At 35.8% G+C, this 13,538-nt stretch overlaps 1 protein-coding gene across 2 annotated transcripts in view; it reads right to left on the reverse strand.

Moving 5' to 3' along the window:
- Positions 1 to 1,800: 1,800 nt before the first annotated feature.
- Positions 1,801 to 13,538, reverse strand: part of LOC111800008 (ubiquitin carboxyl-terminal hydrolase 8-like) — a 12,971-nt gene continuing 1,233 nt past the window's right edge. The window contains exons 3-14 of one of the 2 annotated variants that reach the window (XM_023683579.1): positions 13,265 to 13,406; positions 12,334 to 12,393; positions 12,147 to 12,242; positions 10,410 to 10,751; positions 10,188 to 10,328; positions 9,932 to 10,102; positions 9,448 to 9,705; positions 6,006 to 6,154; positions 5,264 to 5,824; positions 4,989 to 5,155; positions 2,367 to 2,473; positions 1,801 to 2,231 (exon numbers count right to left, since the gene is read on the reverse strand). In XM_023683579.1, the coding sequence (XP_023539347.1) occupies positions 2,118 to 2,231; positions 2,367 to 2,473; positions 4,989 to 5,155; positions 5,264 to 5,824; positions 6,006 to 6,154; positions 9,448 to 9,705; positions 9,932 to 10,102; positions 10,188 to 10,328; positions 10,410 to 10,751; positions 12,147 to 12,242; positions 12,334 to 12,393; positions 13,265 to 13,406 (2,308 nt within the window). In that variant the 3' untranslated portion in view covers positions 1,801 to 2,117. Of the gene's footprint in view, positions 2,232 to 2,366; positions 2,474 to 4,315; positions 4,747 to 4,881; positions 5,156 to 5,263; positions 5,825 to 6,005; positions 6,155 to 9,447; positions 9,706 to 9,931; positions 10,103 to 10,187; positions 10,329 to 10,409; positions 10,752 to 12,146; positions 12,243 to 12,333; positions 12,394 to 13,264; positions 13,407 to 13,538 lie in introns of those variants that run through there. The other variant, XM_023683578.1, reaches the window with a different exon arrangement.

A 13,538-nucleotide genomic window follows, 5' to 3' on the forward strand; every position in this document is an offset into this window, starting at 1 on the left:
CATGCTATATTTCAATATTTTATTAGAAATCACAAATTATTAGAATATTAAGAGTATTTATATGATTCAATCAACCAAAACTACTCAATCCAAACTACAAAAGTTGGGTTTGACTTTTTTTTTTTTTTTCTGATTTGGATTGAGTTGAGTTTGACTTTCTAAACTACAAAGGCTAGGTTTGACTTTTTTTTTTTCTAATGTGGATTGAGTTGAGTTTGATTTTTTTTTTTTTTTTTTCCTAATTTGAATTGGGTTGAGTTTTTGAAAAACTGAAAATTTAGTTTGATTTGAAGGATGATATTTTTTATGGTTGGGGCCAACCTGACCAACACTCTACTTTTAAAAATATTAAGAATATTTAACGTTTGTAATCAATATCAATAATGCATTATGACATACAAAAGTACAACTCACCCAACTCAACTAAAAAATAGAGGGTTGTATTATGAACACTTATGAGTTGCTCGAGTCACCAACTCAACCAATCAAAAATTTCAAGTTGTTAAAGATTTTTTTGAACCCAACTCAATCCCATGTACGCCCTAAAAGAACCAAATCAGAGTGACCAAATATTCAAGAAATGAAATGAGTAGTTTCATTTGTTTTGATGAAAAAAAAAAAAATGAAGATCCTATGGGGTCCTAATAAATTTTTGTGGCTCCATACAAATAATTGTGAAAATGACATGATTGTTCCAATTTTGTGCTTGAAAATGAATAATTTTCAGATGTTTCTTGTAATTTAGAAATATAACATTTAAAATAATTAGTGCATGGCCACAACAAGAAACCACTTTCATTAATAACAAATAAAATATTACAAATATAGATTCTATTAAAATAAAGTTATACCCATACCCATACCCATACCCATCCCATCCCATGGATCTAAATTAATTTCTAGAAAAGGAATCTAACACAAAGGGATAATTGAGTAATATTACATTCATCAATCTACAACTTAGAAATTTGAATTCTGGTTCGACAAACTGGCAAACTGATCTGTGTTTAAATCGTCCCCGTAAGTTAATTTGAACAAAAAAAAAATGTTACACAAGATAATATAACAAATAGAAGATAGATATCGTTGAGTATGCTTCAAAGAAATGATTAGATATCAATTATCGTTGAGTCAAGACCACTGAGATTAGATCAATAGAACTATTGAATAAGCATTTACTTCGTAATTAAGATTGTCAGCAAACTTGAATGAATGCTGCTTGTCAAGCATGCCTCATTTAATTTCATCTACTTTCAACACAAAAAAAATTGTCGGTCATCTCTTTCTATGGAACCCAGTATAATAGAACCATTAGAATCTCTCTTACTGAATACCCTTTTGAGCAAATTTGCCGCATCACTACCAGACCATATGCACCTTTTTTGTTATCTTACCGGTTCGATCACTCCTCAACCAACTACGTAAGGCTGAGCTAACCCAACATTCTACTGCTCTCTAAAACGTCAGCCCATTCGATGAATTAATCTTGGACCCTCTTAGTTGTTCTATGCTTGGATGCACTTGTATTCCAAGTATTTAGACCAAGCATATTTATCATATAGATCTTAACTAAGCCCCAAGAAACCGCCCAATTAGCTAAGACTTGAGATCTCACATCAGTTGGGGATGAGAACAACGCATTCTGTATAAGGGTGTAGAAACCTCTACCTAATAAATGCGTTTTTTAAAAACCTTGAGGGAAAGTCCGAAAGGAAAAGTTCAAAGAAGACAATATCTGCCTTGGAACTATTACAAACACCTATTTAAAAGCTCAAAGAGGACCATATGGGAAAAGGAAGGTAACAAAAGAGAGAATGCATTTTTCTTCATTGGAAAAATTGAAAGCTTCTTGGGTGAACATTTTCTTTTGCAGTGAGTAATATATACAAAAGGAATACACACAGGGGTATGATGGGGACAAAAATCTTATAATTTCCCCCCCAAAGTGCTTTTCTTCTTGCTGTACACAAGTTTTCTTTTTCTTCTTTTCTCGTCTCCCAAACAGAATAAAGTTGCATAGGAAGTGATTTTAAGTATAGCAGAAAAACTCATTGGGGGAGGGGCTGTAGGGTGTTGTCTCACACTAACCTTCAAAACCATGTATAAACTTCACCACATTATACTTCTGGAATTCTTCTGTAGAATAAAACATAAGCAGCAGATGACTTTACAACATCTTCGCTCACAGGGAGAACTCGATCGTCGTCGAACTCATACCATTTACCACCATGCTGCATTGGTAGAACAAGCAGATTAATAATCAATGTGGATGAGGATCAGATTTCCAGGAACTTGAAAAGATAAGTCTCCAAGATCGTACTCAACAGAAATCAGATTCAAGGTTTTGTGTTAATTGAAAAACTTACAAGAACATGAGCAGTATAGTGACCTGCGCCCATCCCTCCGTAGTGATTACTAACAGCATATAACATGTAACGATTGCTCAGATGGCTATTCTTGAAAGCGATGTAATTTGAAAAATCCAGGTCTTCTATTGGGAAATCAACAACTGTTTCCAGCTTGTTCTTNATATTTTATTAGAAATCACAAATTATTAGAATATTAAGAGTATTTATATGATTCAATCAACCAAAACTACTCAATCCAAACTACAAAAGTTGGGTTTGACTTTTTTTTTTTTTTTCTGATTTGGATTGAGTTGAGTTTGACTTTCTAAACTACAAAGGCTAGGTTTGACTTTTTTTTTTTCTAATGTGGATTGAGTTGAGTTTGATTTTTTTTTTTTTTTTTACCTAATTTGAATTGGGTTGAGTTTTTGAAAAACTGAAAATTTAGTTTGATTTGAAGGATGATATTTTTTATGGTTGGGGCCAACCTGACCAACACTCTACTTTTAAAAATATTAAGAATATTTAACGTTTGTAATCAATATCAATAATGCATTATGACATACAAAAGTACAACTCACCCAACTCAACTAAAAAATAGAGGGTTGTATTATGAACACTTATGAGTTGCTCGAGTCACCAACTCAACCAATCAAAAATTTCAAGTTGTTAAAGATTTTTTTGAACCCAACTCAATCCCATGTACGCCCTAAAAGAACCAAATCAGAGTGACCAAATATTCAAGAAATGAAATGAGTAGTTTCATTTGTTTTGATGAAAAAAAAAAAAATGAAGATCCTATGGGGTCCTAATAAATTTTTGTGGCTCCATACAAATAATTGTGAAAATGACATGATTGTTCCAATTTTGTGCTTGAAAATGAATAATTTTCAGATGTTTCTTGTAATTTAGAAATATAACATTTAAAATAATTAGTGCATGGCCACAACAAGAAACCACTTTCATTAATAACAAATAAAATATTACAAATATAGATTCTATTAAAATAAAGTTATACCCATACCCATACCCATACCCATCCCATCCCATGGATCTAAATTAATTTCTAGAAAAGGAATCTAACACAAAGGGATAATTGAGTAATATTACATTCATCAATCTACAACTTAGAAATTTGAATTCTGGTTCGACAAACTGGCAAACTGATCTGTGTTTAAATCGTCCCCGTAAGTTAATTTGAACAAAAAAAAAATGTTACACAAGATAATATAACAAATAGAAGATAGATATCGTTGAGTATGCTTCAAAGAAATGATTAGATATCAATTATCGTTGAGTCAAGACCACTGAGATTAGATCAATAGAACTATTGAATAAGCATTTACTTCGTAATTAAGATTGTCAGCAAACTTGAATGAATGCTGCTTGTCAAGCATGCCTCATTTAATTTCATCTACTTTCAACACAAAAAAAATTGTCGGTCATCTCTTTCTATGGAACCCAGTATAATAGAACCATTAGAATCTCTCTTACTGAATACCCTTTTGAGCAAATTTGCCGCATCACTACCAGACCATATGCACCTTTTTTGTTATCTTACCGGTTCGATCACTCCTCAACCAACTACGTAAGGCTGAGCTAACCCAACATTCTACTGCTCTCTAAAACGTCAGCCCATTCGATGAATTAATCTTGGACCCTCTTAGTTGTTCTATGCTTGGATGCACTTGTATTCCAAGTATTTAGACCAAGCATATTTATCATATAGATCTTAACTAAGCCCCAAGAAACCGCCCAATTAGCTAAGACTTGAGATCTCACATCAGTTGGGGATGAGAACAACGCATTCTGTATAAGGGTGTAGAAACCTCTACCTAATAAATGCGTTTTTTAAAAACCTTGAGGGAAAGTCCGAAAGGAAAAGTTCAAAGAAGACAATATCTGCCTTGGAACTATTACAAACACCTATTTAAAAGCTCAAAGAGGACCATATGGGAAAAGGAAGGTAACAAAAGAGAGAATGCATTTTTCTTCATTGGAAAAATTGAAAGCTTCTTGGGTGAACATTTTCTTTTGCAGTGAGTAATATATACAAAAGGAATACACACAGGGGTATGATGGGGACAAAAATCTTATAATTTCCCCCCCAAAGTGCTTTTCTTCTTGCTGTACACAAGTTTTCTTTTTCTTCTTTTCTCGTCTCCCAAACAGAATAAAGTTGCATAGGAAGTGATTTTAAGTATAGCAGAAAAACTCATTGGGGGAGGGGCTGTAGGGTGTTGTCTCACACTAACCTTCAAAACCATGTATAAACTTCACCACATTATACTTCTGGAATTCTTCTGTAGAATAAAACATAAGCAGCAGATGACTTTACAACATCTTCGCTCACAGGGAGAACTCGATCGTCGTCGAACTCATACCATTTACCACCATGCTGCATTGGTAGAACAAGCAGATTAATAATCAATGTGGATGAGGATCAGATTTCCAGGAACTTGAAAAGATAAGTCTCCAAGATCGTACTCAACAGAAATCAGATTCAAGGTTTTGTGTTAATTGAAAAACTTACAAGAACATGAGCAGTATAGTGACCTGCGCCCATCCCTCCGTAGTGATTACTAACAGCATATAACATGTAACGATTGCTCAGATGGCTATTCTTGAAAGCGATGTAATTTGAAAAATCCAGGTCTTCTATTGGGAAATCAACAACTGTTTCCAGCTTGTTCTTCAAAAATCGGCTATACGAAAACCTTTTGAGATGAATGACAAGAATCTCAGGCAACCTCCAGAGATCCAACTTTTTTCTAGCTTGCTGAGGTTTCTTGCATCTAGGACAATACCTTCAAATTCACAAGAAAAAATTTCGAGTTCATCGTGTTTTCTAATACCTATAAATTTATAGAACTGGAAAGAGTTTTAAAAAATTGAATATGAGAGCACACACTAACCACATATCGTCGGGTCCTAAAGGCTCCTCCTTCAAGAAAGCTTCAAGGCACTTATACAAATCGACAAACTCTTGAGGTCTCCTTGCAAGAAAATGTGGTTTGAAAACATCGGGCAGTGAACTCATTAGACATGTATCATATTTATTAATCATCGTGTCTGGCCACATGACGAGAACATCCAACCTCTCAGTGAACTCAGAGATGACTAAAGGTTCATCCGGATTAATCAGGGTACCTTCAGAAGCTCCCCGTGATTCAGCCAAATAGAATACGAAATCAGAAGGCAAACTAGAGTTCACAATATTTCCATTGTTTGGTCTCTCATCAGTATCCAAGTTTTTCGGGCCCGAGGCATCATCCATCTCAAAGTCATCATTACCAGAAATACCAGCTTCGCCATCACAGTTCCTAAGCGTATCATCTTCAGGCATTTTTAACGGATCAAGAAACTTGAGGAACTGCTGACGAATATCTGATTCACGACAAAAGTCAGGCACTCTTGCTACAAATGGGACTCCAAATGTTTTTGAGCCTAAAATTAGCTTTCCTGAATTATCATGCCTGACACCATGCATAAAATTAATGAAGGAGAGAGATGAAGAAGGGGGTTAAGCAGTTTTAAGATGTGGAAAGCTTGCAGCATTGAAAAATATTGAAGTAATTCAAATGAAGATTGCTTCAGGAAGAAACAAAACTAGAAGACAAAGACAAGAAATACATATTAAAACGAAAAGGAGCTTACGTTTCAGATTTCTGATGCACGTAAACAATCAACTTGGATGGTTCACTATCTCTTGGTAACCTGTAAGCAACAAGCTTGTCTTCGTTCCTAATCAATGCTAGCGAATCAGATGGATCCTCCAGAAGACGGAAGATGCGATTCTTGTATACCTGCTCATTCAAATTAGAACTATAAACCAGATTGATGACGTTGCAGAACATTAACACACTAATAAGTAACGATATAATAAAATATCAGTTTACATGTCGGTTACGTGATATGAGATACATACATCGATTCAAAGTTCAATCTGGAAGACAATAAAGGTACTTTAAGATGTAACTCAACATAAATAAAAAAATCAATCTAGAAACCTCAAAGTTCTCTGCATCGTTCTTGTAACACAGAATTCATCACTTCCCAACCTTCAGTGACAATCACTTTTGGACTCTCAAACTTTCTGGTTTTATTCTCTTGCAACTATTTGTTTTTTCCGAAAAACAATAGATTTTTTTCTCTTGGTTTGTAGCTTTGGGGGGCTTATGATGACAAATTTTGTTCTAGGATGAACGTTGGATCTATGCCTTCAGCAGTGTTCTCTCAGTCGGCAGAGGATAAACTTGGGTTATATTTTACGTAGATGTCACTTTATTACAAATATTTGGGACAAATTTCTTGGGGTTTTTGATAGCAGTATGTATGGCTTCTAGCATAAGTTGTCGAAGTAGAATCAACGTAGTGCATCTCCACTTCTTTCATTTGACCAATGAAATCTTAATGTTTCCTGGGAGGGTGAGATGCAAATGGAAAGCCTTCAGGACTTTCTCCCAAAAAATAAAGGCATAGTGGGAAGTAATAAATAAACGCATCATAGATTCACGACTATTTCTACAAAGGGTGCACCAATTTGGAGAGGAGATAATCCAGGAGCCTTTTTTAGCAAAGTATCTTCTTTATTGATGGTTTAATTCCCAAAGGAAAATCTGATCTTTGGTATTGGACCCTTCCAAATGTTCTTGTAGAGGTCTTTGTATGGGTGTTAGCCACAGGACCCAATCTTGTGAGTGAGGGAATTGGAGGAGAAGCTTCCTTTGGTATCCAGAATCCATTTCCAGTAATCCTCTGCAATAGACCTATGAGGAGGAAGCTGAATGGGGGAATGATCAGCCTAGTCCATTATTTCCTCATCCGTTAGATTACGGAAAAATCTTAAATCCCAAGAAGAGTCATCACAGTTCCACATATCATTAATCGATCTATGTTTCTGAAGGGACAGAGCATATAATCTTGGGAAAGCCAAATTAAGAGATGAACCAATCAGTAAGCTATTCCAAAAAGAGGTGGATTTCCCACTGCCTACAATATTTTCCATACATCAAGAATCTTGTTCCATAATTTCCTTTCAAGGGCCTTAATGATATTTGAGTTTTTAGTGGTTTATATGCATATCAAAGTGGATGGAACCATATTTAGCGACTATGAATCTCCTCCAAAAAGCAGATTTTTCCAAAATAAAGTCTCCAAATCCATTCGCGAGGAGACAACAGTTTTTGTTCTTCAAACCAAATAACCCAAAGCCCTGTCAATCAATGAGCTTGTACAGTTTATCAATTCATGGGGTGGAAACCTCTTTTGTCTTTGCTGCCACTCCATAAAAAAATGTTTTAAAATCTCTTTCCTGCGTAGGTTGTGAATGAGAGCTTAAACAGGGAAAGGTAATATGTGGGTAAACTTGGATGAGGTAGCCTGTAAAAGAGCTAATCGCCAACCCTTAAATGTATGTGACCCACTCCAACCCCTCGAATGTCCCTCCACCTTCTCAACAATAGGTTCCCAGAACCCCTTAGTGTGAGGCTTACCATTTATGGGGGAACTAAGTAGACCAATGGGCAAGATGCCACTTTAGAACTGAAATCTTGGGCAAGGGAAGCAATGGTGTCTGGCCATATGAATGCCCGAAAATTCCAATTTTTGGTGATTAATACTCAAGCCCGACGCTTCTTAAAATGTGCATATGGTATTGAAAAGAGCAGAGACCTTTTCCTTTTCTGATGAAGAGAATAGTACAGTAAGGCTGATGGGTCTATACTGTCCCAAGGATTTAGCATTGCTCTTCTTGGGGATGAGGCAAATAAAAGCTTCGTTAAGGCTCGGGTTGATGATGGAATTCTCACAGAAAAAATATATACATATACATCTTGGAGCTCTTAAAGTCGTCCTTAAAAATGTTCCAATGCTTTTATAGAATTCAGTGGTATAGCTATCTGGTTCAGGAGATTTGTTGGTCCCCAGGTCCTTTAGTGCATTCCTAATCTCTTATTTGGTAAAAGGGGCATCAATGTCAAGGGATTGGGATTTAGAGATTGGATCCCAATTTTCAATGACTGGCGGAAGTCTACTGCCTTGACCCTTGGTGTATAATTTTCTGTAAATATCAATGGATTCAGCCTCTATGTCACCGTCCAAAACCAGACTATTGTTACCTCTAGATAAAATCTCAACAAAGGTGTTCTTTCTCCTTCTTTGGGATATGATTCTAAGAAGAAAAAAAAAAAATCTGTAGCTTTCAACTCCCTCTAGTGTCCATCCCAATTTGCGCTTTTTTCTTTGGATATCACTGGAAGAGATATCCAAAACATTTGCTTTGATCTCAGATCACCCTTGACCACGTTTGAGATTTAAGCCCTGCAGTTCCTCCAAATTGTCAACCCTGACAAGCTCATTAGTTAAATCCACTTTCTTAACCTTGATACATCCGAAAGTAGCCACGTTACAATCCTTTTAAAACAGTCTTGAGGGTTTTTAGTTTCTATATGAAATCATGACCCATCCACCCTAGAAGCTGGTTATTCGACCACCAATTACCAAACAAAGGCTCTAAGGAATGGTGTCCCATTCACATGTCCTCACATTTGAAGTAACTAGGTCCCCATCTTTGTTATCCCAGAGTCATGTGGATCGAATAATGATCAGAAGTGATACGTGGAAAATGCTTTACCAAAGCACTATTGATATTAATACAAGAGCCAGAGATTAGAAACCAGTCTATAAGGATCATGGCAGGCCTCTCACGGAAGCTGGACAAAGTGTACTTCCATTGGAGAGGGTGGAACCAGAGACTGTCTTCAACAAATTTGTCAAAAAGCTTCATACTTCCGTAATTGGTTTGCTGTTTGAGACTTGTCACATTAAAATCACCACCCAAGATCCACTGATCTGTGCATACAAATATATTCTATATTATCTACAAGTATTCGATGATGGAGAGAATATGGGGAGGGTTTGTGGAGTGTGGTTAACTCCCTTTTGGACTTGTTTTTTGGTGGCCCTTTAATAATTGAATTTTTGTGAGAGTGTGCATGCGCACAATCACGGGCTGAAGATGCAAAAAAAAGCCAAAACATAAAGCCTCTAAAACAACTCATACGCAAAAAAAGTAAGCGGGCACAATATATAAGCATACCTCAGCTACCAACAGGGTCTCATCCTCTCTCAAAGAACAAGCAGTGCTTAAGGCATCAATAAGATCTTTCAATCTTCCAGACTTTGGCACTGATAGGGTAAACGTAGATGGCAATGTAATCCCATCACATGTAAAGACCCTCAGGGTCATACTACGCACTGATGTCGAGGGCAATGGCAGAGATAGGTACATGAATGGATCAAATGTAACTGATAACTTATTGCAAGCAGGGCACGCCAATGTTGACCGAAACTGACCCTACAATTATAAGAAAAGAATAAATCCAGTTGAGAGCTAAGAAATTACCCAGCAACAGGGAAACGGATGAGAAACGCTTGTTCCAATCACTAAACTAAAAGTGAACTTTAAGAGACCATGTAAGCTTGCAGCGGAAAAACTAAGATGAAGGAAGAGAATGAGCAACACCTTGTGCAAGAATTTTATAAAAATTCTGGCAAAGCAAAGAAAAAAAAAAACAACTCACCTGGCACAAATCGACTATAATAGAATCATTACGGGCAATATGATTTTGCCAACATTCTTCAGCTACTTCTTCGTCACGGCGGCCCTCTACATCCTTAGCTTCAAAATATGGCTTGCATTTAACGCGATTTAGATCTTCATGAAGGCCATCCAACAAAAAGGCAAGAAATTCCTGCACATTATATGTTTTTAGCATGTTATGACACCAGATAGAGAGGAAGACCAAGAGTGCAAATATGAAGACTGATTAGACAAACCTGGGAATCATGCTGATTATAACCACTGAATTGGGGAGCAAAATTAGAAAGTTTAAGTTTAAACATTCTTGGAGGCACTGATTTTGAGCCAGGGGCCCATAGTTTCCTGAGCAAGTCTCCAAATGCTAAAGCAAGCTCTCCCTAGATAAGACATTACAAATTAATTGAAAAGGAAGGACTATCTTAAAAGACCTAATAAGGCCATTATAGATAATAACTTACTTTCATCCCCAAAGGGTTTTCATAATTGATCTCCTTTTGAAAATTTCCAAGGAAATAATCAACAAGTTTTGGAGTATGCACCAAACACTGAAGAGCACTATTCATGAAGCAAGTATTCCCAAGATTCTGTAATCCTGTCAAACCCATGGAACTGGCTACCCTGAAACTGTTTCCACGTATCATAGGGTTGGATTCAGTCAAATAAGATTTCGCGTTATCCATAATCCCATTTATGATAATGGGGGACTCCTCAGTCTTTAGCTCTTCAGTTAGATTAGCAACCTTCTCATATCTATCCATCATATTGTCCAAAACATCATGGACTTGCAACTCAAGTCGGACCTGTTAGATAAGCAAAAGGACATTGGCTATGCATTATGCATATAAAAACCAAACAGGATCCTGTAGAGAATTTTACAACGTCTTTTACGAACAGCCAATTCTTCATGAGAATAAATGAAAGAATACAAGGGGCATAAAACATAATGGCCCAACCAAAATGAACCAAACTAAAACAAAAAGAGGTTTCAATCAAGCAAAGTAAGACTTAAAAGAACAATTAAAAAGGCACCAAAGCCCAAAAAGAAATAGGTAGAAATATGCAACCTAACAAGGGTCCACATATCCTCCTCCTTAGGACTCTCAACCCCTCTAAAGATTCTATTGTTCCTCTCAACTCAAATGCCCCACAAAATCATACAAAAATTGTAAAGATCACAACTTTTTCTCAACAGGATTTCAAGAAGCATTTACATAAACAAGGAAACTACAGACTCCAGTGGGAACTAATAATCCACAAGGAATGGAATAGAAGATGCCATTGGGTTGAAGCCACAAGATCCTCGATGAGTGGATAATAAATCCATTTGACAATTCTTTTTAAATTTTTTCTTGCTTGTAAGAAATAATTTCATTGATGATATGAAATCACAAAAGCCAGGAAAACCAAGCCCGCGATCAAGGAACAGTTAAGGAAAATGTCCGCCTAGTGTTTATGATCCTTCTTCCAAAGGGGGACACCATCCTTGGAAGAAGGATAACTAAGGAAGCCATTTCCATACCTGTCACTGAGTGCTTAGGCTTAAGTGACTTAGCTCCCAAAGGAAAAACTTGACTTTCCTAAAATTAACTCTCCAAGATTGCATCACCGAACAAATTTTGCTCCCTCCTCAAAGTATCATTGAATCAAACACACTTTAAATTTTTCCAAGGATACAAGTCCATCGATATCTCTGATGAGATCTTGAGTGCAACAGGGGCACACCATGCATAACCATTTAACCTAAATACATAACCATAAACTTTCGCATCCAAATCATGTAGGAACAGGGTTTTATCTAAACTATAAGAATAAAGGGTGAAAACCAAAAGGATAAAGATGCAATTATCTAAAAGTAATGGCTTCACCTGCTGTTACGAATAGATCTGCGTCCTCCAAAATAATAGTTTCCCAAAATACACAAATATCATCTTGGATGACACAAATCTTTTAGAATAAATCAATTGGAAACAATGAAAATTTACAAGAACGAAAAAACAATGACACAAATCTTCTTGAATAAATCAAACGAATACAACGAAAATTTACAAGAACGAAAAGAAAAATCTACATATGCATAGTCCACTTCCAGAAGCTCATTTAGTAGAAAGGTTTTACACAGCATCTGACAATTAACTCAACAGAAGAACGAAATAACTATTCAGCTCCTATTGCTAATAAGATACAGATATACTTGCCTCTTTAACTCGTTGAACAGGAGAATCATCAAGAAAATTGTTCATATTATTTGCGAAAAGATGATTTGTTTGCCCTGAGAAGTCCCAAATGTGAAACTGCCAATTAGATTAGCAGGGTAAATAAATATTAGTACCATGGTACAACAAGTTCAATAAAACTTGCAATATTAATTGTAAGAGAACTTACCGGTTCAGAGCTAGAATTGAAAATAATGGAAGCTCTCTTATAATAGTCGGCTAAGTTATCCTGAAACGACAGTTTTCTATCAGATGCATGATATAAAGATAAGAAGAAAAAAAGTAGTAAACAAGAAATTCTAAGAAAAACATAAAAGGAAAAACATAATGCGAGGAATGAATACATAAGAAAAGATCACAAGAGGTTCTGGAATGTAGTCAACGAAGATTAGCTCCAGATTGTTCAAATTACAGAATATAAGAGCAAATAAATGAAATTTTGTATACTTTGAATTCTTTGCCGAAGTAGAACCCAACGTTTCCGACCATCCCAGAATTTGTATCTTTACTTGGCTCCACATTTTTCTTTCTATTGGAACGTATGATTAGAGATAAATAGTAGGATTTTCTAAGAGAGTCTTTGTACGCAATCAAATAGCTGGGCAATTTCACTGGCTCTTTCTGGCTTTACTTTCTTCGTTACTTACTAGCTAGAGATCCTTTGATAACCTCTTTGGGACTTCTAGGAAGATACCTTATCTTCATTTGTTATTTTTTAATGGAAGCATTTCTTCTCTAACAAAGATTACATCCCAAATATTTTCGACAAATTGTGAATGTTTGATTAACCCACCACACCTAAATGGTGTGAAAGTTATCTTATTTATAATCAAATAAATTACAAGGATATGGAAATAGTAATAAATGAAAATAACAATAAATGGAAAGATACCTACGGTAATAAGACAAATATTAGATATTTGCCTTATAATAAAATATCAAATATAATATATATGGTAAATTATAAGTTATTACTAAATATCCTTTAACAACAATGATTCTGTTCTTGATAGCTTAGATGCAAAAGGATAGTAATCAGACTTCAAGTAAGCCAATTTTCAGTATTAGCAATGACTGTCAGGGCCAGATAGAAAAATCACCTTTCGATTTATCTTCACAGCTAACAAATTTGTCTCCCATGATACCAAGATCCTAATTTGCAAAGGAAAAACATCCTGCAACGTTTCTTCATCTCTGAAGAGTCGGCCAGCATAATTTGATGTTGTTTTAACGTCACTATGCCTATCAAATAATCAAGACATATCATTACAGTGCACCACTTCGAAAACCAGCCAAATTAAAAGGAATGTAATGTCTCACTATATGAACACTCCAAATTAAAGGCAGAAAACTGGCCACATTCTAGACAAAACT

This window comes from Cucurbita pepo, chromosome LG08 (genome assembly GCF_002806865.2).
Source record: "Cucurbita pepo subsp. pepo cultivar mu-cu-16 chromosome LG08, ASM280686v2, whole genome shotgun sequence".
Classification (NCBI taxonomy): Eukaryota; Viridiplantae; Streptophyta; class Magnoliopsida; order Cucurbitales; family Cucurbitaceae; genus Cucurbita; species Cucurbita pepo.